This window comes from Acanthaster planci, linkage group LG01 (assembly GCF_054643075.1).
Source record: "Acanthaster planci isolate LZ-2023a linkage group LG01, COTS_SCS, whole genome shotgun sequence".
Classification (NCBI taxonomy): domain Eukaryota; kingdom Metazoa; phylum Echinodermata; class Asteroidea; order Valvatida; family Acanthasteridae; genus Acanthaster; species Acanthaster planci.
This window is the reverse complement of record NC_141777.1, coordinates 20,360,110-20,386,367: the sequence shown is the minus strand read 5'-3', so window position 1 is coordinate 20,386,367 and position 26,258 is coordinate 20,360,110. Positions and strand designations below refer to the sequence as shown.

Below are 26,258 nucleotides of genomic sequence, written 5' to 3'. Positions count from 1 at the left end.
ATGGGGGCAAAGACTGCCCCTGTGTATGCCCTGTAACTTCACTGAATGACACCAAGGGTCATTAACTCTGAAGATTTTAAGCATTTAAATACTTCACAGAATTTGAGGTACTTTTCTTGTAGGCCTATGTGCACTTCCCAAGTTCACTTTGTTAACAGCGTGATGGTTCTTTTGAAGTGTCTTTTTTAATCCAAGCAATGCCCCATCTTGACTTGCATTGTACTGTTTCCCCTTTGTGTAATTACCAAACTGAATATCGTTTTACAGATTGATACTAGTGCAAATGCTGAAGAATTCCTCAGCAACCTGACCTTTGTAGCCAAATACTTGAGCAAGTACAAAGGAACGCCAGATCGCATTAACGCGTCAATTCTGGCAGTCATTCTGAAGACCACCTGGCGACAAAGTGGATGCACTGTTGGTGGATGAAAAAGATTATCGGAGAAGAAATGTGCTGAAGGTACTGTCCGAACTGGATCAGATGTGGCAGGGGGGTCAATGGCAATCTTATGGAGCCCTGGGGACATAAATCTACAAAGTGCAGGAAACCATTGCTGAGCAAACTCAAGGGAAAATTCAGGGGCCAGTGGGAGCCGTAGCACCCAAGAAAGGAGTAAAAAATTGTTTGATTCGGTTTCATTTCCCTTCTTTTGAAAAGCATTTAAAAAAGCCCAAAAATGTTCCTTTACTCTTTGGAAAGGCCATAAAAGGTTACAAAAAAGTGTTTGTTTTCCAACCCCCATCCAAAAAAGTTTGGCACCCCCAAAACTAGGTACTGGATTGGCCCTCAAGCGAAATAAGGTTATGTGCCCAAAAATTCTTGGCACCTTGTTCTACTTGTTCCAAGCTTGTTTTCCTTTTGTTGCTAAGCAGTGTTTCCCATTACAGTGCCCCCATGAAATTTGGCCCCAGAGAGAATTTTGATTGGTAGATTTTTCACCCTGTATGAAAAAGGCTTACATGGCCTTTCAAAAGTCCTGTCAAAACAAGGATGTACTTTCCAGTAGGATGCAGTTTCCTTTGCCAATCAACCATTGCAAAAACCTGGGTTTTTTTAATACAAACAGTTTTTGGAAAAGTTTTTGACATTCAATGCATTGTCCAAGCAATATTGTTCACTTTTAAATGGTGTGATTTGTTGGGAAATGGGGGTAGCCAGAACCTTGTGAGCTCATGCTCTTAGGATCATGCATGTCTTAAAGGATCAATTCAGTTGTAACGCAATATGGCCTTCCAAGGGGAGGGCAAGAGGGGGCACTTGCTGCCCCCCCCCCCTTAAAAATGGGAGAACATTAGAAAAAAAGTTGGGAAGAAATGACATGAATAGAAAAAAGAAAGGAAATGGGATGAAAGTCACAGATGTGCATTAAAGTCACCCCCACCCACCTTTAATGGACTAGACCTACTATATGTAGCTTGCCCTCAGAAATTCCCCCACCCAATGGGACATATGGTTTGCTCCCCTTGGAAAAATCCTGGCAACGCCCATGTGGCCTTCCTATAACTATTTTCAAAATGTTAATGTTTGTATTTTCCTTTTTCACACACAATTTCTGACCACACATTGAATAAATTGCACGAAAACTGGCTAAGAATAATCAGGCTGTGGTACAGTGTGGCAACTACGTACGTTACTAGCCATGTGTAATGGGGAAAAATGGCACACTATGGGGAACTCGCAAAACAACAAAAACTCTAATAGACCAAGGGTCTTTGAGGGAAAACTCACAGGATACCTAATTAATAAGGACTCAGACACCAATATTTGACTTCAACAAATAGACAAAAAAGAATTCATTAATGAAAAGGCACTAAAAATGCAAAAACCTCAAAGGACTTAAGGACTAAAAGAACTTAAATCAAAAGACTAAAAACCAAAAGCTAAACCCAACACAGTGTAAAATGGACCTTATGAGAGTATACACTCAGACTTCAATCACTGATGTCCAGCAGACAAAGGCTCAAGCAGAAAACCACACTCCAGTTAGGAGTAACAATACATGTGAAGTTGACTGGTCTCTGCTGATATGCTACACTGAGTGTGGCCAGACCATGTGCCTACACTATATAGGGGGAAGCTGGGGCTTAAACAAACAGAGGGAGCACACTACTAGAAAAAAAACACGAACTCTAAACTAAAGCTAACATTTTAATGAGGAACTACTTTTATGTAAAAACGTGTATTTAATAACTTACTCATTTCTGGCTCTGCCACATACGCAATAATGTCTTCTTTTGTATTACAGGTTTACATGGAGATTGTGAACCAGGTCCTTGAAATTAACAAGAATACAACTGAGGTAAAATTGAGACAGAAAATTTCTGTTTGATATTAAATTTTGTGAGAAAACAGTTCGCATGCATCGAGCAGTGCAGTGGGAAAAGTATACATTTTTGGCTGATCCGTCTCCAGAAAATGTGCACTTTGAAAGAACAGTAGGTTTGATGTTGTAAACACAATGTATGGTGTTAAAATGACTGCAAAGAGTTAATCTAAGAACTGCTAGAGGTTCAACTTCTGAAAACAGTGAACTGCGGCAATACAAGAAAAACTATTGAGGGGGGCACATTACCCCTCCTCTCTCAGGGTTAAGGATCTAGAGTTCTTTGGGAATGATGTGCCCTGTAAATTTGGGTCCGAGGCCCCTCGTGATAAATTCTGGGTGCACCACTGCACAATTAAACTTCCAACATTTTATTTGGAGAGCTATAGAGTTTTGTAAATGGATGATTCTTAGACTAGCAAAGACAAAAGAAAATTGGTCAGGACAAAGGCATGATTTCAGAACATATGAAGAACTTTGCTACCATTTTGAAAGTAATATATTGATGTGACTCTGTTCTGTTTTGCAGGGTAGCATGGCAACAAGCAGTTTTATGGAAGGTGTACGCCTCAGTGCAGCAGTGGACAACACGATTGCTGCCTATATCAGAACCGAGAGTGGCAGTGTTCCGCTGATCGTCAATAATACGTTTGTTGGTGAGGACAAACTTTCTCCTTTGATTGTTGGTGTGAAGCATCCGAGAGATGGTGGGATACACCGACTGATGAGGGAAGAGAGTGGACTATAAACAGGATTGTCCTCAAGAGCTTTGTGCCAACAAAATATCAAACAAATGCCATCAGTACTGCTTGTGACATGATATGCTCATTACTTTCTCAACAGATGACTTCGCTTATTACATCATCACCAACCTGTAGAATCGAATTCCTTCTAAATAATGTGCCATCTGTTAATCTGTTCGAAATGATTATGATTAGGCAAGGGACATTTGCTGGACTCTAAATAGATTCCAATTATGTGGGGGTTACTCTGTCCACTCCATGCATGAGAACAAGATATGGAATTCTTTAATAGAACTGATGGTCCATATGTGGTAAGCAAGGGCATGCATCCAAAGTAGGTACTTGTGCGTTTGGCAGAGCACACCCAACAAGTTTCGAAGAGTTAACCTCAATTTCTGAAGGGCATATATTTAAAGGTGTGCCATCACAGTTTCGAATGTCGGTGTTATGATTTTTTGGTCTTATTGAAATTCTGAGCAAGGAAATTGAATGGAGGCACGAGGAAATATTACAGAGCCTCCCCCCGCCATTAAAATGCCAAAGAAACACGTCAAGCACTTTGCAATTTAGGATAACTCAGTATGCAGGAGGCATCGGACACCCTGCAATTTTTTTTTTCTGAGTGGCTGTCCGTTTCCCGTCGGCATACTTATATGATACCTGTTGATTTTCAGATACAAAGGTGGATGTGCTTCATCCACACAATATGAGTGGCACTGTGGAATTGGGACACGGCACTGGAGAAGATGAAAAACCAAAAGTTGCCGTCACCATTCCTCAGAGCATCTTCGGGACCGGTGAGGATGTTTTTCGTACATCTCACATGTTCTGCATGAACTTCTTTTGCTCCTTTTTAACAGCAGTTAATCTGTATCTATTGAAAAGTGTGAAGAAATGGATCCAGAAAATGTAAGACAACACATTGCTAGCTGTTGGGGTTAAACATTTGTAAACTAATGTTTATTGCATCAATAGAAATCACTTTGTCGGAAGAGACTGTTGAGCGCTAAGATATGTCATCAGAAACAGACTAATGAAGAGAATTAAGCAGAGCCTGTCTGGAATCCAGTGGTCAGTGCAGTCAAGCTGTCCAAACTTTCTAAGCATATGATAATGAGGTGGAGTTGTGGATATCTATGTAAGCAATTTTTCTTTGTTCTTTGAAACTGCAGGTCAAACTGGCCGGTTGGCTGTAACTTCATACTACCAAGGAATTCGGAAGCATCTTCCTTCAACATTGGAGGGAGTGAAGTAAGTGACATGAAATCCAGTTATTCAGCAATCCATCTCCACAGGTGTATTGAGATTTCATTATTTACCATACAAGCAAAGTTTGCCTGCGTAAAACACGTGATGTTCTGATGATATTTAAGACCTACCATATTGACCAAAAAATTCCAGAAAACTTTGCCCAACCTAAAAATGGATTGAAATTTCTCTAAAAAAGTGCTGAGTCATGGTAAACCAGCTTATTTTTAAAAGGTTTTCATCTCTAGTTTGTTTTTTTTCGGTTGAGTTTTCTCTGGTTTTTCTTTGATTTTTTTTAATAAAGTAATTAGAATCAGTGCTCTAAAACCTCTCACTTCCTGTGTGCATGGCTCAAAACTGTTCCTTGAATGTTTTTTGTTCCTAATTATCCACTGAATGACTGATGTCTGTACTTACTGTAGTATGACCATCAGAGAGGGTAAATAGCATTGGTAGTTCATTGCTGCCTGTAACATGCATATGTCCTCCAGGCTCTGCAATAATCACAGCAGTCTTCTATGACTGACCTCGATTGGGCAGAATTTGTTATAAACCTAATTATTTTGAGAAAGAGCTGCATCTCTTTTTCTGTCAAAGTAAAAATTACAGATTTTCTCCTTCCAATCACACTTTCACCATCGAAGACATTTCCTTTCCCTTGCCAGTTTGTGGTGATCAATTATTGCCATCTTTGGATTTAATGTTCAAATCAATGAGTGTTGCAGTTGCAGCAGCTGCTCAGGCTGTTACTGAGTCCATACCCATCACAAACTTGGGCTAGTTTTGTGTTTATTTGCTGTATTTCCACACAGTGGTGGGGCTCAGATTCAATATTACCGGCATGTTTACCGCTCTTTACCTCAATCACCTCTCTCCTTGGTGAGAATGAAAAGCCTGTTTGATATGAAGTACATGTAGATGGTATGCTTTCAGGCTCCTTTTAGGGTTGTTCTCTGAGTCATAATTCAGCGTTATATTTTCTTCTCTTCATTCCTCTTCCTTTCTTTCCGTGCTATTTTGTCAACTGCTTGAGATGTCTCAAGTAACTTTTCAAAGTCACAATTTCCCCTCTGTGAAAACAAAAATTAAACTTCTCGTTTTGCGACAATCCTAGTTTAAATCATGGACAAAATTGTAGTCTGTTTTGCAGTTATCTCTGTGATCGATTGTGGTACAGTTGTCTCTGCAATCTGGGAATTGGAAAGCTTTGCATTTATATGTACATGAGCAGATATATGCAGAAAATTTTAAAGATCGGGCTCATACTCGTTGGCTCTCTTAATTTGGGACCTGACATCAACAGACATATGGCTGAATTTTACATAGAAGCACACTGCCCAATCACAATCTCTAGTAGTTGCCACTTGGGTATAAACTCATTACAAAGTTTATTCTGTTGGGAACATTTCACTTTACCACAGCTCAGTTTTTGTTCACTTTAATGCAGTACTCTAGTCTACACAGTCTGTAGCAGATCTGGTGTTCTTTGCAAATGGAGCCATTATGAGCGGTACAACCAGTCATAATTACTGTACAATCTAGTTAGTTTATAAAGAGCACATTGTGTACATTGCATGTACTGATATGCTCTTGTTCAGCCTTGAATGTACTGCTACGGGTCATTATGCCCAGGCTACAGACCACAAAACATCTCTGGTATAAAGTCAACCTCAACAGGACTCTTTGGCTTATTTATTCAAAGGATGGATAGTACATGTACTACTAGTCTATACATACTGATATATATATCGCATAAAAGGAACACATGAATTCTACATGTACAAAACACCACACCTATGTTTGACCCAGCTCTTTGAAAATCTGGCCTGGAGACCAAAGTCTAAGCAAATTTTATACCTCAATTAGTAAATGACAGATAAGATTGCTTATATACCAAAAAATGAGGAAAGTATATAATGTGACCAAAAGATAAAGTGCAATTCACCATGACTCAGCAATCCATTTTTAGGTTGGGCAAATTTTTGGGAAAATTTTTTCAATAAGGTAGATTTTAAGTTAGCACAAGTTTAATATCATAATGGTGTTAAAAACTGTTTCAAGGAAAATTCTGCACTTTAATTCAGAAGAATGGAAACTTGTCAGTTGTGTTCCTGTCCTCTGTTATTTAATGTGCGGTGTTTGGTGGGTTAATTTGTTTATCACCAATGTGTGATTGTTTATTCTTGTGGTGTGCATGATCAAAGAACAATCAGTCTGTTTTTCATCTTCATTACAGGGATAGGGCCACTGTGCACAGTTTGCTGGTTGGTATCGTCATCAATGCCAGTTCACTAACTGACTTCAAGGACAATGTGCAGATTGAAATCTCCCATTCAGAGGTGAGGCATCAGGTGTGGTTGGGTGCACTAGTACTCCTCTGATTGGTAACATAATGTCTTAAGAAACTATCTCATGTCTTGCATATTATTCAGGTAAACTTGTCCCAGATGCTTTTGGGTGGCAGTTTTTATGCACTGTTTAGGCTTCTCGTCTTGTTCAGATATGCAGGAAACTGGAGGTTCTGGGTCTGCTCTCTGGACAAAATGGTCCTCGTTCATACCAAAGTTTTTATCCTAAAAGATCTTGGGTAGGATCTGCCTGCAAAATTCATGGGTAAAAGACATCTGGGGAACTAGTTCGTCACTTTACAATCCATAGGGGACTAACCCTGCCTGTGAACCACATTTTATTTGCTTAAAAGTAACATCATAAGCTGAATATTCGATACAGTTCTGACAAAAAGAAGGCCAAATGTGGAACCATTAATGTATACGCCCCATTTGCCATCTGTGGGCATACTTAACCAATCACATACGCGAATTATATTGTTGTACTCCAGATTGGTCCCGCAATTTACTTGGGCATTGGTAGTCTGGTTCCAAGTACTCAGAATTAGAAGTACTTGTACTCGGATGGCAAAGTACTTGACCTGTCTTTGTACTCGGCAGTCAAAGTACTCGGCAGTACTTGGTACTCGGAAAAAGTACTCGACTACAACACTGCTTTTTACTTTATTAAGTACTTCACCTTACTTTATGTTGCATTTTCAAGCTGCCTGCTGCAAATCAATGATGTCAGTTGATAAGTTCCATACATATTCAGTCCTGTATGAGAGCTTTTTGGGCTGGGCTCAACCCCCATACTTTCTTTTTGGTATGATGTACTAACGTCTCACATGAGATTGTAATTACAGTTGATTATTTAGCATTAATCCAAAATTGGTACTTTGATGATTTATTCTGATGATGAGCACAAGCACACAGAAAATAATGAAAAGAGAGTTGACATAACTACTGATGCAACATTATGCTGATCATTTGTTGTCTTATCATTTTTAGGTTGCTGGTGACAAAATTGCTAAATGTGCATTCCTCAAAGAGTGAGTTCCCCGAATCTTTTTATTATGCCTTTATTACATTAGTGATTCATCTTATCGTTGTTGTTTCTAAGTCCACATGAGAGACTTGCACGCTTGGCTCTCGGGTTACGTTTCTTATTCAGTTTCCAAGATAAGACAATAAAAGTACATTACTCCTAAATTTAATGTAAATGCTACATACATTCGGTAATCTCTGGTGTGAGGGGATTTTTTTAGGTTTTGAGGAGACTCGGTTAATTCTATTTAAATTGGAACAGTGTATCAGATTGATACACTGAGTTCACAATTCTTCTCAGACTCATAGTAACCTCCAAAAGAGATTATCTGCCACTGCAAACTTACAACTGACATTTCAAAACCTTAATGGCTGCTAAAGGTTGACAGGTTTTTCTATGTCACTCACTTGTTAAGGATGAATGGGGGTGCTAATGGGGGTCATCCCTCCCACCTAAGGGTCATTTTTTAGTTTAAAAAAAAAGAGACAGAGGTGAATTTTGGATAATACCATTGGCTTTCCTTCGAAGTGTGTAAAAAAGTCCCCCAATTTAGCCCAACACCTCGGAAAGACTGCAAAAGGTGACTTAAAAAAAATTAAATTTTTGGCCCAAAAGAAAAATTCCCCTGAAAAGTTGGTTGTGAGTCTGCCATTGTCCAATAGGGGAAAACGTTATCTTATTATGCATCATTATCAGTAAGTTTCATTTTGAAAACCTGCTGCCAACTTAGGGATTGGTTTGTCATTAGTTGAAAAGGCAGCCTTATACAATTTTTGTTGTTTCCTAGAAGTTTTAAAAACTCAGTTTGATTTGGGACAAGAAAAAGGTCAACAAAGGTCATGTGGGACATGGGGAAGACATTTCAAAGATTCTGTGTGACTACAGTTGCTATAAAAGGCATCATGTTTCCATCTTCACAGCTCTGTTTGGTCAACAGACGGCTGCACCACATTAAGCAAGACCACAAGTACTGTTTGCTCATGCAGCCATTTGACCAACTTTGCTGTGCTGGTCTCGCCCAATCCGTTGAATGTAAGAACTCTGTTCTTCATCTCTGTTGCTGATAATCATAGAGTGTCACATGTCATATCTATAAAACTAACTGTTAAAATTACTGTGCACAACTAAATAGTTACCTCAAGGCCAACTAATAACATAACAACACCATAAGATACAAAGCAGACATGTACCACCAGACTGCGAAAAGGGCACCATTACAATGCAGTGATTCAAAAGTCGTTACCTTATTGGGGCGACAGATTGTCCCGACTAGAGTGGAAGAAAGATAATATTACTTTTTCGTCCTCTCAAAGTTTTGATGATCAGAAACCAAATAATCAAGTACAGAAAATATGAAATGCAAAGTTGCAATATAAGTTTAAGGTGCGTTAGCTCACAATTAGGCATAAGAGGTACCTAGTGAATTTTGGTGTCCAGATGAGACATTTGGAGATTTGGTTGTCCCTTAATTTATTCTCCACTTGAATTCCTGGTACATATTTAGTCATGCATTACAGTTTACCCATTGTGTCTCTCTCCATTGTGTTTCAGTTGTCTAAAGGGGATACTGTCGCCCTGGATGTTCTAACCTATCTTGGATTGACTATCTCCATCATCTGCTTGCTTCTCACACTCATCATTCTCAATGTCCTGAGGTGAGTTCTCATTTGTTAAATGGTTGTCATGCTTATACACTCAAGTTGAAATCCAAACCATAAATATGGGCGATTCACAATAGTGCAACTCCAAGAGTTTGAAAAGCATCGACCAATCACAATGCACGCAGTGTGATTGGTCAACGCGTTGCAAACTCTTGGAGGTGCACTATGGTGAAATGCCTGTATTGCTCTGGAATTGTCATGTTGGGTTTGGTCACGGACCATTTACCCAGGGATGTGCAACCGCGAGTGGCCCCAGTGCAAACGCATGTGCGACCTTGGTTGCATGCGTGTTACGGATTGTTATTACCCCCGAAGGCGCTCTCGTCTTTCTCGAAAAACTCGCGACCACATGACACCCGTTGCAGCATGCAGCATGTACAGTGCAGCCGTGGTTATGCCGAGATGACGCGCTGACGCGGTGCTTAAATCTATTCGTTTTGACAAATAAATCTTCTTCATTTATCGATTTCAAGGAGAAATGAAGTTCTAATGAGGCAAAATTCCCCAATTTTGTGGTACACTTTTCTCAGAATGTATAGGATGAAATATCTTGATCAGCATATTTTAGAAAGGGTGCACCCTGACTTAAAATATTAAAAGAAAACCAAGTGGTAGACAGGAATATATGTTTTATTATTAGAGAAAGTGTTACATAATCCAACTTAATTTCTGCTTTGTTATTGTGCCGGCCGAAACACGCACTGAACCAGCTCTGAACTTAAGTTGCACATCCCTGGGTAAATGATCCATGGTTTGGTGCAGTTGGTGCAGTGTATGCAAAAAATTTGAACGATGACTGTTTAAAAAGTAAAGAGGCAAAGGACAAATAAAGTGACAAAAATGGGAAAAAGTGAACTGCAAAAAAAGCATTCCTCTGTTATTCTCCCCCTGTTACTCTTGAGGGATTTTTTGATCGATCTTGTGACTAGTTTTGGGAATGGTTTAGTGACTGGTCATGCCACTTATCTTGTGTGTGGCCTTTTGCCGGTCTCAACAACTTTGGACTTTATACTTTTTTAACCTTTTGCACTTGATTTGTCTAAACTTTTAGTTAAAACTGAGAAAGTCACCAAAACTTGTGAGAAAATTTTTATATGGTATCAGTGACATGTTTAGTTTATACTCTGATGCATCTTAGGATCCTGCGTTCCTTCCTTCGTTTATAGGCAGTTGACCAGTACTCGTATCAGCATCTTGAAGCACACTGCAGCTGCCTTGCTCATTGCTCATTCTATGTTTCTCGTTGGAAGCATCGTGAGCAACTCGTCAGTGAGTACATAATAGATCTCACTTGCTGGCTGGTTCACCTCCATTTTGGGGCATCCCCTTCTTATAATTGCCCCCCACCTCTCAGATCAGCCACTTTTATGTATAAAATGCATGTGGTATTCTGTTGTCATTCTGACATGCACAGACCCAGTCAGCTTCTAAAGCTTCCTGTTTTGTGTAACATGCTCAGTACATGCTTGACATCAACATGCATGGTCAAGCTGCGGCACTTACCAGTCTATCAAATTGGTGCTAGTCCCTTGGACGGAATACACCCCACCCTGCGTAACAGTGATGCCTATATAGGGCCTGGAGAAAGCTGTAAATCCAGCTATTAACTTTTGGGTTTAAAGAGCTGAGAAAGATTAGCAAATGATGTATAAGTGCACTTGTAACTGTAAATCTCCTTTGTTAACTTCACTCAGTGAGGCCTCTACTCGACAAGCTCTTGATAATATGTTCAATAATTCAATCTGTCCATCTACGGGATGTGTTGGTAACAAATAAAAGATATGAACTGAACTGAACTCTCACAAGGTTATTGTCAAAATGTTGCAAATTTGTTTCAATAATATATGGCTCCTTTCCGTTCAGACCTTATGCAAAGTGGTGGCCGGTCTGACGCACTATTTCTTTCTGGCCGTGTTCTTTTGGATCTTCATCCAAGGGGTGCACATGTACATGAAAGTACGCCGTGCCCTCAAGGGCGGGATTGACCTGATCTACTACTGCCTCTTTGGCTGGGGTAAGTAAAGGGGTGTGGTAGTAAGTCAAAGGGTGTGGTAGTGAGTCAAAGGGTGTGGTAGTAAGTGAAAGGGTGTGGTAGTAAGCGAAAGGGTGTGGTAGTAAGTGAAAGGGGTGTGGTAGTAAGTCAAAGGGTGTGGTAGTAAGTCAAAGGGTGTGGTAGTAAGTGAAAGGGTTGTGGTAGTAAGTCAAAGGGTGTGGTAGTAAGTCAAAGGGTGTGGTAGTAGTCAAAGGGTGTGGTAGTAAGTCAAAGGGTGTGGTAGTAAGTCAAAGGGTTGTGGTAGTAAGTCAAAGGGTGTGGTAGTAAGTCAAAGGGTGTGGTAGTAAGTCAAAGGGTGTGGTAGTAAGTCAAAGGGTGTGGTAGTAAGTCAAAGGGTGTGGTGGTGATCATTTTCATACATGTGCATGTAGGATATATATAAATGCCTGAAATGGGCTTCAACAGCTTAGGCCCCCAATTCGTACACTGTAACTTCTCTTCTGGACTGACAGTGCATATTAATCATTGCTTAATACATTGGTAGTGATGATAAGCTCCAGCACAAAAGACAACTGGGTAATTCCAGAAATTAGGGGTCTATTTCTTTTCGTGTCCCCATCACATCTGACATATGATTTTGTAAGTTCAGAACACATTTTCTAATTACCGAGAGTGCTGAATTAATGCAAATTACCCGCCAAACAAATAGTAATAATTTGATATCAAGCCCGGTGATATTTCCATGTCAAATAACAAAGGTCAGATGTAACAGGGACACGAAAATGTCACAGTTTTGGACCCCTAATTTCTGGAATTACCCAACTGGAAAAACAAACTTTATATTACTATCAGTGTTGTTGAAATAAACATATCCTTTGCTATCATCTGTCAGATGGTTTTAAAAATGATTATACACTGGCAACAAAAAAACTCCCACATGGGTTTGTGCAGTGCCCTGAATTGTACATTCGTAGTTTTCAAACATAAAGAGTTTGAAGTGTGTAAATATGATATGAGTTTTCCATCTTTCTATACTTGTTAAGGTGTTCCACTGGTAATTGTGGCCATCAGCTTTGGCATAAGGCACATGGATTACGGAGTGGGCGAGATGTGAGTGTTTTGACTAACTTCTCTTCACAGTGTTAAAGGAAACACGACCCTGTCTCTTCACAAGAAAAACTTGTGTCACACAGTGCAGCGTTGTTGACAAGTCAAATCACAAGCCCTATCACAGACCAGTCTTGAAATGGCAAAGGATTACCCCTGTCACAGTTCATGAATAGTTGGTGGTGTGGCTTATGACTGTGAGTGACTAGTGATGGACATGATGGATTAGCACTGATGTTGGCGAGGCCAGGATTTTCTCCCAGGGGAACCATTTTTTTGGGGGGGGAGGAAGGGGTCTAGGGATGGTAAAGCACCTATCACCTAAAACCATAATAAACATTTAAGAGCAGGAGGAGGTCAGTTTGGGGGTTGTTTTTCAAGCAGTTTGGTAATTTTCATCCCTTTTCTTCTCTATTTCTTTTATTTCTTTTACTTTTTTTTCATATTTCAACTTTTTTTCCGAGGCAAGTGCCCTTCTCCTTACCCATTCATGACACCCATGAAAAATGGTACAGTGAAATTTAGTTTGATATGTACATTTTACATTGTCAGTGAGTTTCTTTTCTTTTCATTTTTGTTCTTTTTTATTTCGCGTTTCAGTTGTTGGATTTCCGTTAAATCTGGAGCTGGGGCTCTGGTTGCCTTCCTTGGACCGGCCTACTTTGTATTGGCAGTAAGTGAACATTATTTCACATGATGAACTTTGTAGCCTATGTTGCTTGCTTATATACTAAAGGAATCAGACCTTTAATTCAGTGAGCCTCGCAGAAAACTTTTTATTACTTGAGTGATGAAATGGTGACCACAGTCACATGTGAAAAGTCACTGCCTGGATCCAGTCATCACAAAAATTGGAGGGTGCATGTGCAGTTGCAATGGGAGGGTGCCAAGATGGTAATGAAACCAAAGATATGAGCAGGGCATAGTTTATAGTGATTAAAGACTGTCTCCTACAGCTCAGTATTCAAATTTGGGGGTGCTACCATTTGGATCCCTCAGTTGGCAGATTGACTGTGGTTTCAAATGTCCAAATGACACTGTTCAGGGGTTTTGTAGATATGCTGATAAAAAGCCCATGCCAATAGAGGAAATTTGTTGCTGGTTGACAATAGTTGAAACTTGTTAGTTAAACATTTATTGCACAGAAGTTTTGCTATTTACAAGTGATCACTACTATCTCTGTGATAGATCTGTCCTCAGCCAGCCCTGATGTAAGATTACTGTCGTTTGTTATTAAATCTTTCACCATCCAGATTTTTTTTTTTACTTTTCAGGTCAATTTGGTGGTGATGTGCATGGTGTTGCACGTGTTTATGTCAGTGAAGGTCAACAAAGATAAGTCTGAAAAGGACAAGATCAAGTGAGCGCCAGACTTTAAGGAAATTCATCCAGTTAAAGTAGAGCATGATTAATATATTCATTTCATCGGTGGATCCTTTTTGCCCCTTTGGAATTTGGTTTCCTTCCCAAAGTGAGCTAAAAAATGCTCCAGAATTTAGCCTTTTGGTCTTGCTCCACATTTGGTGTATACAAATTACAAAAATAAATTACATTTTCAGGCCCATGTATCAATCCTTGTGCAGTGTAAATTAATAGGACTCTCTCAGATATCTATAATGTTGACTGCTTCAAGTGGTATAGTAAACCTAGCCTCGCAAGGTTTTATTCTCAGCCTTTTGTTTTCCCGAAACAAATTGGATGGGCAGTGCAGTGCACACTCAAAGCCGAGCCCCAAGGGGGGTAATGAGTTCCCCTTCCCCCACCCTCTGGGGCCAGAATTTTTATTGACAAATAATGAGCAAAAGGCTTTTTGGGGGGCTTATTAATTTCTCTTTGTCCCCAAAGTGTATGAGAAGCTCCAAGATGTAGCTTGCCCCTCAGAGAGATCATAAATGGTTACATGGAAAAAAAGTTCCAAATTTTCCACCCTTAACCCCGCCCCCCCCCAAAAAAATGGGTTCTGAATCTGCTCCTATGCTCATTGAAAGAGCAGGGGAGGCTAGATAGTTTTTCCTGTGCTGTAACTAGTGAAGGTCATCACTGTCCTGCAAATTCTTTGCAGTCATAGAGATATCCTATCAATTCTGATTACAAGAAAATGTGCCTCTCAATTCAGATACGAGATTTGAGAAACTCCCCAAGATCTTTCAACCCTACCATGTATGTCGTGCATCAGAAACGCATACATGCAAAGCACAGATGCAGGATTTTTGCTTGGGGGTTTTCAGGAAGTTTTGTTTGTACAAGGGGGAAGGATTAGCTGTCACTGTTGGTAATCCAATCAATCTCTTTGTTTTTTGTCCTAAACCATACACACAAACTAAGACCCCTATAGTTCTACACTTTGGGGGGGATCTTTCATCCTTTAGAGTAGGGCCCCTAAAAAAATTTGTCAATAAATGGAGGGGGTTTGAACCCCAAAACACCCCCTCTGGACATGTTTCTGTACACAAGAGGCCTATATGGAACTCCAGTCACATATACTCTGGTTGTAATGTGTCAAGTGCGTGTTCAGAGTAAGGATGTGGATGCCCTTGTATGTCACATAATCTGTTCAGAGAAGCATGGCAAAAGTAGAAGATCTCATTGGTTGGCATGTTTTTCTTTCAAATCTGAGACAGATTTCTGTGGTTGAGGTGTTACAGTAAGTTTTATCCGTGCATCTTCCCCATTGGCTTTATTTTGTCAATGTTGGTTAAACTTCTAATTCTGATTCCTGTGTTCTTTGTTTGTTTTATTTTTGTCAATGATCAGGTCAGGCATGAAGGCTGTCGTTGTGATGACACCCATCCTGGGTCTGACCTGGCTGTTTGGCTTGCTGCTCATCATCAAAGATAGCACGGTTTTTGCCTATCTCTTTGTTATTTTCAACTGCCTGCAGGTGGGTTTTGTGAGTCGGTGTTCAGTAGTGACCCAGACTGGTTTGAAGTCTTTATGATGGTATATTGTTGTAAGGGAGACCATTGCTTGTCTCATGCACATTTACACAGGCAGAATTTTGTGTCAAGCCAGGACTTTCTGCAAAACTGTGGATGAAAGATAATTCATATTACAATCCAAGATAATTGGTTACATGTACAGTAGAGAATTTATTTCTTTAAATCCAACTGCTAAGTCTCATTTCCTGTCTCAAATTTGGCAAACAAAACAACTTCACAAGTATTCAAGCTACGAGCATTTTTAACCCTACAAAAGAGCTGAGAATCTGCCCTCCCAATATTTTCCCCCCCAAAAAAGTTACCACATGCAATGCATTTTATGGTGCCAATCCATTTTCTGTTGATGATGTCTAAAAGTCACTTTGAAACCAATTTATGAACATCAGAGCTACGGTGAAGGTGCCCATTTTTTCAAGACTGCCAGAAAATGTTAGCTTTTCCCTTTGGGTACTCAGTGCACAGGCAGCCTCACATGGCAGTACAGACTATAACATGACCTCAAAGAAACAAAACCCTATATTGGATTGATTTGAAACTTTACAGATGTATTTATAATGGACATCTTTACACATACATTAGGTTTCAAAGGATTTGATGTGGATCAGCTAAGATCTTAAGGGCATTTCTGAGGAGAAAAAGTCTGAGACCATTTACAGTTAAATTTGAAAAGAATTTTAACATAAGTTCATCTCTCATTCCTTCGTGCAGGGGCTGTTCATCTTCTTCTTTCATGTCGTTTTCAATGATGAAGTAAGTCTGCTTTATCACCTTCACCTCGTATGCTATGCCCCAGACTTTCAAATTGGTGTCATCCACAGAAAAGTGGAAGGGTACATGTTTCCCCAAATGGTCCACTCTTTCCATCTTAATCAGGACATTTCATGAGATGAGTGCGCAAGGTGGCAAATATGTTCTGTCTTGGCAAAAGCGGCACCAACTCAGAATCGAGCGCTTGTGCTTATGACGGCATATCTCTGGAAACAGGTGAAATTGAAAGTTTCAAGCCAAAAACCATGTAAATTAAAAACACTGCAAGCCGACATTGTATATTTGAAATGGACAGTACTTGCGTGCACCATTTTTGAGGGACAAACTGTATTTCTTGAATTTGGACATGGTAGTGATATGGGCACATGTTTTATATTTCATCGACTTTTTTCCTTGGTTTCTGAGTTTATTCTTTCTTTTATCTATTCGATTAGGGGGGCTGAAGATGGCACATAATTGTTACTGGTGAAGTAGCATGCTGGGGCAGTTTTGAACATGTGATTTAAAACTGGTTTGGGATCTGACTACAACAATTAAAAAATTCAATAGTTTTCTTTTTCATTTATTCAAAAATGCATTATTTCTATTCTGTAATATTCTAAATACCCAAGACCATTTTACCCATTCCTATATGAAACTTTGATATACATTAAATTTACAAGAATGAAAACTAACTGATTAAACTTTTCTATCACTCTTTTACTCCATGTTAAGAAACTTGTGTTCCTCATGTCCCTAAACATTTTTTTCACCGTATTAATTGAGTTGTGTTTAAAAACCTTATTGATACTAACTTGAAGCAACTGGAGAGGTTTGGATTCAAAATGGAAAGGAAATAGCATTGATTGCAGTTTGCAATAAAATTCTTCAGTGAATGACAAGACCTTGATCTACAATCCTGGACAAATCTAGTTGGGCTTCCAACCCCCAGGCCCCTTTTCAATGTTGGATCTATGCAGGCAGTCTGCTTTCGGGTTGGACATGACAACATTGACCGGGGGAGTGGGGGAGGGGGCTGGAGAGCAGATGGCTATTGCCAAGTGTCCCTACAATTTTACCCAGGATTGTAGCTGGCTGTCAATGTCGCTCAGAAATATTTTCCAGTGCACTATAATTTTTCTAATTCATATATGCCTTTTGGTGTTAAAAGGTGGGGATATGTGAAGAATTGATGTCATATTTCCCATCAACTGCAGATTATATTTTGCCATCCTATAACTTTTTGAAACCCCCATGGCCAATGCAAGCCTATTATAAGATGTGTTTGTCATGTGCGCAATGGTAAACATCTCACATGGATATTTATGATGCAGCATATGGCTCTTGGTGGTGTCTTCAGTGGTTGGAAACCACTGCACATGCACTGATGGACTTTTAACCAACAGGAATGGTCAAACAGTCTTGACGTTTATAGGTGTTATAGGTGTTGGCAGATCCTGGGGCCTAACAGAGCCACCACTCCTCCAAAAAAGCAGTGGGGGTAATGAGAAGGTGATTTTGTTTGTACTGTTTTTACATGCCAGCAGATGTCTGGTGCAAAAGGATGGCATATGCTTGTCTTTGTTATCATTCTAAATTGATTTTGTGAGCCTTGGTGTCAACGCTTTCAGGTGAGGCAGGCGTACGTCAAGACACGCAACAAGATTGCGGCAAGTAAGGATTCCTCAACCCACCTCACGAAAATGACGGTGAGTTACTTAAGCAGGGGTCAAAACCTGTTAGTGTCTTACCAAACACAAAGTTCAGTACTCTAGTTCTGATCAGGTACTTGGAGCTAGGGACAGCTAGAAATAATGTATGAGCCTAGGCGAAATAGATAAAGCCACTAGCTTAGGTTTATAGGTTTGTGTGTTATCTCCAGCCATAGCCACATGATTCAGACACAGTGGATTAGTCAAGATTTGGCCAGATTCTTGGTAACACACACTTCAGAGGTTTTTTCTTCAAATTATTGTTGGATAGGTGACTCCTAACTATGTCAGATCATAGTCTAGCCCCTGTTAATAGCTATCAGAAAATGTTTGGTTTTGTAAGAATAAAAGTCTTCATGAAAAGTTTTCATAAAAATAGCTGCATTCAATTACCATAAGGGATCCTTTGTAATCATTTGTTCTAGAATTTCGCAGGGGGAGATCTAGGTTGAAAATAGTTGGTTTTCCTTTTGCCGGTGTTCTTTAGCATTTGCTACATGTAGCCACCCTGAAAGCATAGGTGTTGAAATCCAGCACTTGTGCATTCACAGTCTGTGACCACTGTATGAAAGTGTTAAATCCAAAATTTCAAAAGAAATGAAAGCAAAAAACAAAAAGATTAAAAAATCCCAGGAAATTACATCCTGAAACTCAAGAGGTTCATGTAATTCTTAACAATTTATTAATGGAACATGAGTAAGAAAAAAAAAATCGGACTGATTTTTGGAGGAGTATGGAACAGCTCAGAGCGTTGACTGAGAATAAGTTTAGATAATGTGTCCATTTTGTTTTCTGCAGAAACCATCAAAAACCGCAAGAGATCACACCACTACTGACGGTAAGTTAAATGACCTTACAGTAAAGAAATCAATCCTTCAGAAACAAACAAAAACCTTGATTTTTTTGATACCATTAATCATTTTACTTAACTAGGTAGCAGTATGAGTTACATGTCAACTATTCTCCCCAGAGGCTAGTGCTGTAGCCAAGGGATGGCAAGGGGGACCGCCCTCTCTGCGGGAATTCTTACCCCCTTATCCCCTTTTCCACTAGACCCCAGTCAATGAGAAAGTCACTGTGATATATGCTGATATATAGAAAGCATAGATACGTCAAGAAAAATTCTGTTAAACCAAGCAACGTTTATAAATGATTATCATTTCCTTCTACATCCTTGTGTTCGTTCTGGCAAGTTGTTGTATGCCAGGCCAGAATCCAAACAATGTTTAAATCAGTTTCAAGCAAAACCTCCAGCCTCTTTCTTTTTTCTTCATCAGATACCATGACAAACGTCAATTAAGGCTATAGCAATTTCACCGGACCTGATGGCTGTTCCTTGTGGTGCCTAACCCAGTGGGGAGTGATGACTCTCACTATTTTGTGACCCAAATTTGGGCTGAGCATGCACCATCAAAATCCTGATTTTAAACATAATGGATCTATAAATGCATGTTAAAAAATCTACAAATAATTAAATCCTATGAAAGTATTGTTAACTACACAGAATATCCAGAGAATTATATGTACACATTTGTTAGAGAACGTAAAAACTGTAAGTACACAACTATTTTCTTCTGGAATGGTTTCAGCTTGGAATATAATTAAATATATGCTTGTAAATTATGGCACTCATCTCACAAATTACTTACACCTTGTGAGAAATATTGGACAAATGCTGTTTATTATTGCTAATTTTATCCTACACTTTTGGTTATTAACTTTGCACCGTTTCTGCGAGATTTTTGAACTGTTGAAATTTTGAAGTTTTGCAATTGTATTCAGCTTACGTCGTAAGTGCAATGCGTGATATGAAAATATGAAAATCGTGAAAAAAATTTCAAGGCTGTATAAAGTACCCAGGCTTTAAATTAAGAGTTGTATTATCAAATAACTGTGAGATCGTTGTAACACTAGTTTGTAAAATGAATACACACGAATTTGACCAATTTCTTTTATTCACGATAAGTGCATGCTGACAGTCACATGTGGATGTTTGTGCAGAGTAAAATTACTGTTGGAGGAAATTGCACAACAACAAATTGAACTTCAATTTTAAAATTTTGATACTGCACTGGTGGTACACCTACACTTTTCCAAATCAACAAATTTTGAGTGGTTTCAGATTGACAACTTACTAACAAATTTTCATGACTTGTTGGGGTCACTCGAGACTAGTGACTTCTCATATCGAGGGGATGGACAATTGAAAAATATTAAAGGAAGAGTGATGAAAAAGCAACCCCTGTCCCCCCCACGGGGGGGGGGGGAAGAGGAAAGTGGGTGAAAGTCGTCTGTCATTATACTGTCAAATGTATATAATGTATTTTCTAAACTGTGAATTGGTTAGTGTCACTTTGTAAAATTTGTTCATGTTTGCATGCACAAGGAACTGCGACATACTCATTGCACTCCAAACAATTATGGCAAAAAGTGTAGATTGACTTTGCTAAGTAAATTATGTGTTGAATGAATAATCTTGTGTTGTAATTAGATAGCTTAATGTGTAAGTTTACTTCATGATTGTTTTTTCGTACAGAATGAAGTTATTGTAGAATAATTCAAATGTCATTGTATTTATAATGAAATATATTTATGCTAATTGTATATCTTTAATTTTTCTGTTTTTATTGGGTTAAAAAAAATTGTTAAAGCAAATAAGAACATGTAGGCATACATTCGCTTGGGTAAGAAAGACATAATTAGCAAAACTCAAATTTGCTAAAACCAATCAGAAATTATGCTATTTAGAATGAAATGGGCAGAGAAGAGTTTGTAAGAACGTTCGGGCAAACAGTGTAAAATATGCAACCAGTAACCAAGTTTATAACTAGTTTCTCAGTTCAACGATGTATGGGATTAGGTGGTAATTTGCACTTTTAATGAATGTAGTTAGAGTGTACCAAAGAGAGCACCTTTACGCTTACATAACGCTTGTGCTATTAAATTTGTGAGATCTCTGCACCCTTTAGAAGTGGATGCGAACAGGGAGAAAATATTGCGTATAAAAACGTCGGGGTAAAATTGAAATGTTTGGATTGGAGGGGGTCAGACTACTGGGAAATTGTAATATAGTAAGCCATTGTTGCATCATCCTCCCCTTGCTGGATAGATGATTCACTTAAAAAAAAGAGGTGGATCCACGATTTTTGCTGGGGGATATTGTGTTCGCACGGGGAGGGGGCATGGAGGACGAAAAGTGGCCATCTGCTTTTCTGCTATCAGAATGGTAGAAAAGCAGATTTTATTTTTTCTTCATTCGCTGGCAGCCGAAAAGCGGCCATCTGCTTTTCTGCTTTCGAGCAGGCAGAAATTTGGATCGAACATTTTGACGACAACCGTGAATTCAACTTTTCTGCTTGGGTGGTTAGTGTTGTTGTAAAATCTGCTTTTCCGATGTCACAAAAGCAGAAAATTCATTTTAGAAACGGTTTAGTGCATAAAAAAAAACAGTAGTCTAAAGTACAAAAAAATTGACAGTCATTTTTAGAAAAATGTCCAATCCCCCCCCCTTCCCCAGCCAAGACCTGGATACACCACTGCTGAACACATTTTTGGCAATGTTTATAATTGTGGATATCAACAGTTGCACATCGATGCGTGTTAAAAAGGGCTGGACATTAGCATTTTGTGCCATTCAAAATGGAATAAATAAAGCATCTACATTTCACTTTGCTTAGGATTGCGGGGTGCGGTAACCTAATGTGTTTGTCTACCGTGTGTCAGTTTTCTTAACAAATATTTCAGGATAGAGTTCGCACTGCCTCCAGACTTGGCAGTTGTGAAAAGAGATTTGTAGGAAGGACAAGTAGGGAGCTGTTAGTTATACGGGAGGTGGGGAGATGAAAGTCCACCCGATACGACTACCCTCCGCTGTTAACGAACGAGGTTTTTATAGGGTGATTTCTGTACAAGCCGTTGTTGTTAACAGCGGCATTGGGAAGTTGAATCGGCTGGCAGGTAAAGAACACAGCTTTTTCATGCAACAGAACGTAGACGGAAAGCGCATGGCCTTGAATGCGCTCCAATAAAATAAATGATTGGTGATTTTCGAAGCATTCATCTCTTTCTCAGAATGTTGCCATTACCACTGCGGGGCGGCATTTCAAAGCAAGTACTTGATTATATCCTCTAAGTTAATTCCGCAGTTACTGCATCACAAATGATGCGTGGCTCGGCAGCTCATTTTGTGATCGTTATAGCGGAACCACGGCCGGTCAGGTCTGCATTTTCAGCCATTCATGTAAGTTTGGTTGCTGCACACTTTGGTGTTGATTTGCAAGAGAATCCTGCCCTTCAACCAACAGAGACAACTAATGTCGATTAACCTGCGACAGCGATAGTTGGTAAGCTGACAGTTAATTGGTTGTTTCTTTGTGTGTAGATTGTACAGTCACCGCATAATTTATATGACAGCTGGTTTGCGAGTATTAGTACTCAACGGCACCGTGCGGAAAGCATCATCATAAATATCTTTTTAGATTTTCCCAGTAATAATGAGACAATGTAATTACTGAATTATTAAATAACTGAAGGAATAAGGATTTGACAGGAAACATCGGCGTTGCCTTTTTTTTCTGAAGGCAAATCTCAACAGCAAACTGACAAACCTCTTTCCAAGGAAATGGGCGATATCCATCTTCCCTTTTCTCCCGCCACCCCCTCTCTCTTTTCGTTTCTTTCTCTTTTTTCCCCTCCCTCTTAACGCCTAAGAGGAAGTGTGACCAACTGTAAAACTGATATCTCTGTCATGGCAATTAACAGAGCAAAAACGCATGTATATTCGGTAAAAAGTTTTCAATATCAGTGCAAACAAATGGCAACAAATCATTTGTATTCAGATTCATTCCTTTTAAGCACGAAGATGAACAACATCCACTTCTTATCGCATTTCACAACTATAATTATGGCAAGCGCTTTCCAACCTCCAAACTCTATAGGGGTGTTCCTCCTGAGCTTGTAACAGTTCTCTGTGAAGATCAGTGTCCTATTCTCCAAGGGGGGAGGGGGAGCCGGAACAAAATTGGGGCTGGGGTAAAGATAAGGGACACCAAAACAATTGGAAATATCTTAATTTAACCCGTCGGGGTTTCTGAGGGCTAAGGCTAAGTTGGGGGGCTATTTGTACACTTTTGAAAAGAGAAGAAATAAAGTAGTTCTCAATATGGCTCTTCTTTTTTCTCAAAAACAATTGCGTGCCACTTGCACTACGCAAAATTTGACGGTTTGACACTGTTAGGCCTGCACCATCAGGACTATAAAAGAATGATCTTACCACGAACAATGATTCTAAGTTACAGTATATTTCCAGGCGAAATCTGAACATGTCTATCCTCATCGCGTTTGTTCATCATACAGCCTGAATGAAATTTGTTGGGTTGGATGAGTCCGGGTGTAGCCCGACCCGACGATGGCAGAACATCTCGCGTAGCCCCCTGCGGAATTGCTGGTACTTGAAAGCGTAGATGAGCGGGTTGACGCAACAGTTTGCGGATACCATCGCGACAGAGAGCAATATATACCACTCGTCGAACCGCAGTGGCAAGCCGAGGTTAAACATGAGGAAGAGTACCTGGTTCGGAGTCCAGCAAATCAGGAACGTGACGAAAACGATCAGCAGCATCTTGAAGACGTTGCGCCTGGCCCGGAGAAGGGACGCCGCCAACACATTTATTGGTCGGGCAGTGTCTGCCGTCGATACTCCAGCAGTGGGATCAACGGGCGGCAGTGCGGGCTGCAGTCGGGCGGCTCTTCGCTTGAGCTCCACGCTGATGCGGATGTAGGCAAACAGCATCACTGTTACAGGCACCACGTAGTGTACCATGGCTGTCAAAACTCCCAAGACTTTCGACCGAGATTCGGCACTCGAAACACACGCGCCGTCTTCCACCTCGAAGAGGATGATGTTGTAGGACTTGGCAATGATCGTGAAGATCCAACAGGCTGCAATAACCACACCGACTTTCAGCCGGGGCTGCTTGGCAAAGGCTGCCTGGTATTTGAGTGGGTGAACGATGGCAAAATACCGCTCCATGGTCAGCATCAGCAGATTTAATGTTGAGATCAGATACACGAAAAAAAGTGCCAAGTGGGAAAACCAGACGTGGCACACTATCCACCCAAGGGCGTCGTCTGGCACAGGGTCTGGTAGAGGGATCTCGCTCCGCAATAGAATCACGGTGGAACCGATTAGATCCACCACGGCCTGGTGGAAGATGAAGGCATTGGATCGAGTCCGCATCGCCGAGACTTTAGCGATGACAACGCATACTAGACCGTTACCCAAGATGCCGACGATTCCCACGGTGATCTTGAAGATGCGGAGCACCACTACCTTCTCCATGATGCTTGCTTTGCACTTATTGTTCACATTCACGTTTGTCTGTCAGTCTGCTCACGCGAAATGCTCCCTATCCTCTTTTAACCAGAAAGCCAACACCGTGATCATTTTCATCAGTCATATCTTGCCCCATTTTGATCATGTGATCATGTTTTATGTTGAGTGCTCGTGTAACATGGGGCGGAGCGATGAACCAGTAATAACGGAACATGGCAAAACATGGCTAAGCGAAACGCCTTTTAGCAAGTAACTTCGACATGCAGCACTGCAAGATGCTATTGGCAAAAGATTGTTATTCAAAATATGACAAACAAAAGAAGTGTTTGGCACACAATTTCCATTGTATGTAATTGGTAAGGAGCTAGCTTAGCTTGCTGCACAAGCGCTATTACTGTTGATCGCGCCACATTGACTTTTGCCACAGACGTATTGAGGTCATTTTGGTGCTTGATTTTTTATGGAAATCACCCACTGTCTGTTGTTGTTGTTGTTGTGTTGTTTTGTTTTGTTTTGTTTTTTAATCGAATATAGGCAGCAAATGCTAAGTTTATTGCACGACCAAACCAAACGTGACTGAAACGGCGGTTAAACAATCTGTCCAGTCTTTTGGACTTACTTCGAAGAGTAACGAAGGGGGAGACTGGTGTTAAAACATAGAGAAAGCCTAACACGCATCAAAATCGTTATCTCTCTGTTGGAGGGCATAATAAAAAAAATCGAAAACATTCTAGTTCGAGATTTTTACAGCGTGGTATTAAGCCATATGATTGCTTAGATGCTGAGCGATCATGTAATGCATTGTGCAAGCAGGTGTTCACGCGTGTTAGTGATTTTTTTTACCGCAAGGTGTGTGTGATCAATCAAGTGCAGTGTATGCATAGTTGTTCGTATTGCGCACATTACTTTCTACCTTCAGCCGCTGCCGCTGGCTAAGCCTATAGGGGGCGAAACGGGGAGCCGACTGAGCGCATAAGTCTCCCCCAGTCGTACGGAAAGCTTCTTCACCGTCAAGACTACTGCGGTGCCTCCACGTGGCAGCACAGGGTAACTGGGCATCATGTGACCCCATGTTGAACTACAGGGAATTTCGGAGCAACACTCCAGCCGATCTGTGTGCAGGCTCACCTGAGTGTGCACACACCCTAGCGCCTCCGCGTGATACTCATTCATAAGAAGGGGGAACAAACAAGAGTGCGGCAAGCACAATTCTATCTGCTTCCAATCGCTGGCCAAGATCTTGGGAGAGATGATTTTGAACTATCTGAAGCACATCCTCGAGGTCATCCTGCCTCAATGCGAACACGGTCTTCACCCTCAGGCCAATACAGGAGACAACCACTGCCGCAGAACATGCCCCTCTACTTGGTGTTTATTTTTCGATTCAGTTGGCCCTTCTCCATCGCTGCGGTGACCTCCAGGCATTGCCGTTATTAGCAACCGTAGAGCAAGGACACAACTCCATTTACTGGAATGACAGCCCAGGTAGCAACTCGAGGCGATACCTCGGAAAAGTTTATTGTGAAACAAGAGGGTGTCTAATAAGATTGTGTACTGGCGCCCAACCTCTTCTCGCTGTATCTCTCTGCGTTTCTTCAACTCTGCCCCTCCAGCGTTGAAAAAGGTGCATCCTGACCTACGGCACCTACGGCAAACTTTTCAATGCAAAGATGCCTGGAGGCCACAGACAAAACCAGGGCATTGATGTGTGAGCGAGTTGCGGAACGCTGCCATGATCTCACACTCTTCAGAGCATGCTGAATGCCTTCAAAACAGCGGAAGAAAATCTTGGACTGACAATCAAGGTCAGGAAGACTGAGATCCTGAACCAACCCAGTCTCAACAACCCGACATTCTCATCCCGTCATCATTCTGAAAACTGCCTCAACACGGTCAACTGCTTCACATATCTTGACAGCATCAATTTCCAGTGATAACAGCTGGACAAAGAGGTGGAGAAGCTAAGAGGATCAGCGCCGCTGCCTCCGCTGTAATTTGCAAGCTCCAGACCCCCCCCCAACCGGAACAGCCCAGAATTAGGCCTACGTACGCTGTAGTTCTCTTCTGCTCGCTCT

General features: G+C 40.5%; 2 protein-coding genes across 2 annotated transcripts; one reads left to right on the top strand and one right to left on the bottom strand.

The window, feature by feature from the left end:
• Positions 1-401: 401 nt before the first annotated feature.
• On the top strand, positions 402-21,549 carry LOC147800519 (adhesion G protein-coupled receptor D1-like). The gene is made up of 18 exons (XM_087143599.1): positions 402-460; positions 2,247-2,300; positions 2,854-2,980; positions 3,742-3,864; positions 4,240-4,318; positions 6,552-6,654; positions 7,654-7,694; positions 8,611-8,722; positions 9,242-9,345; positions 10,518-10,620; positions 11,215-11,365; positions 12,388-12,454; positions 13,052-13,124; positions 13,726-13,811; positions 15,206-15,332; positions 16,099-17,846; positions 18,648-18,687; positions 19,127-21,549. The coding sequence occupies exons 2-16, from the start codon at positions 2,253-2,255 to the stop codon at positions 16,273-16,275; spliced, it is 1,521 nt and encodes a 506-aa protein (XP_086999725.1). The 5' UTR covers positions 402-460; positions 2,247-2,252; the 3' UTR covers positions 16,276-17,846; positions 18,648-18,687; positions 19,127-21,549.
• Positions 21,550-21,679: 130 nt separating this feature from the next.
• Positions 21,680-24,749, bottom strand: LOC110982884 (neuromedin-U receptor 1-like). The gene has a single exon (XM_087143601.1). It carries the CDS (start codon positions 24,187-24,189, stop codon positions 23,197-23,199), a length of 993 nt encoding a protein of 330 aa, XP_086999727.1. The 5' UTR covers positions 24,190-24,749; the 3' UTR covers positions 21,680-23,196.
• Positions 24,750-26,258: the final 1,509 nt, after the last annotated feature.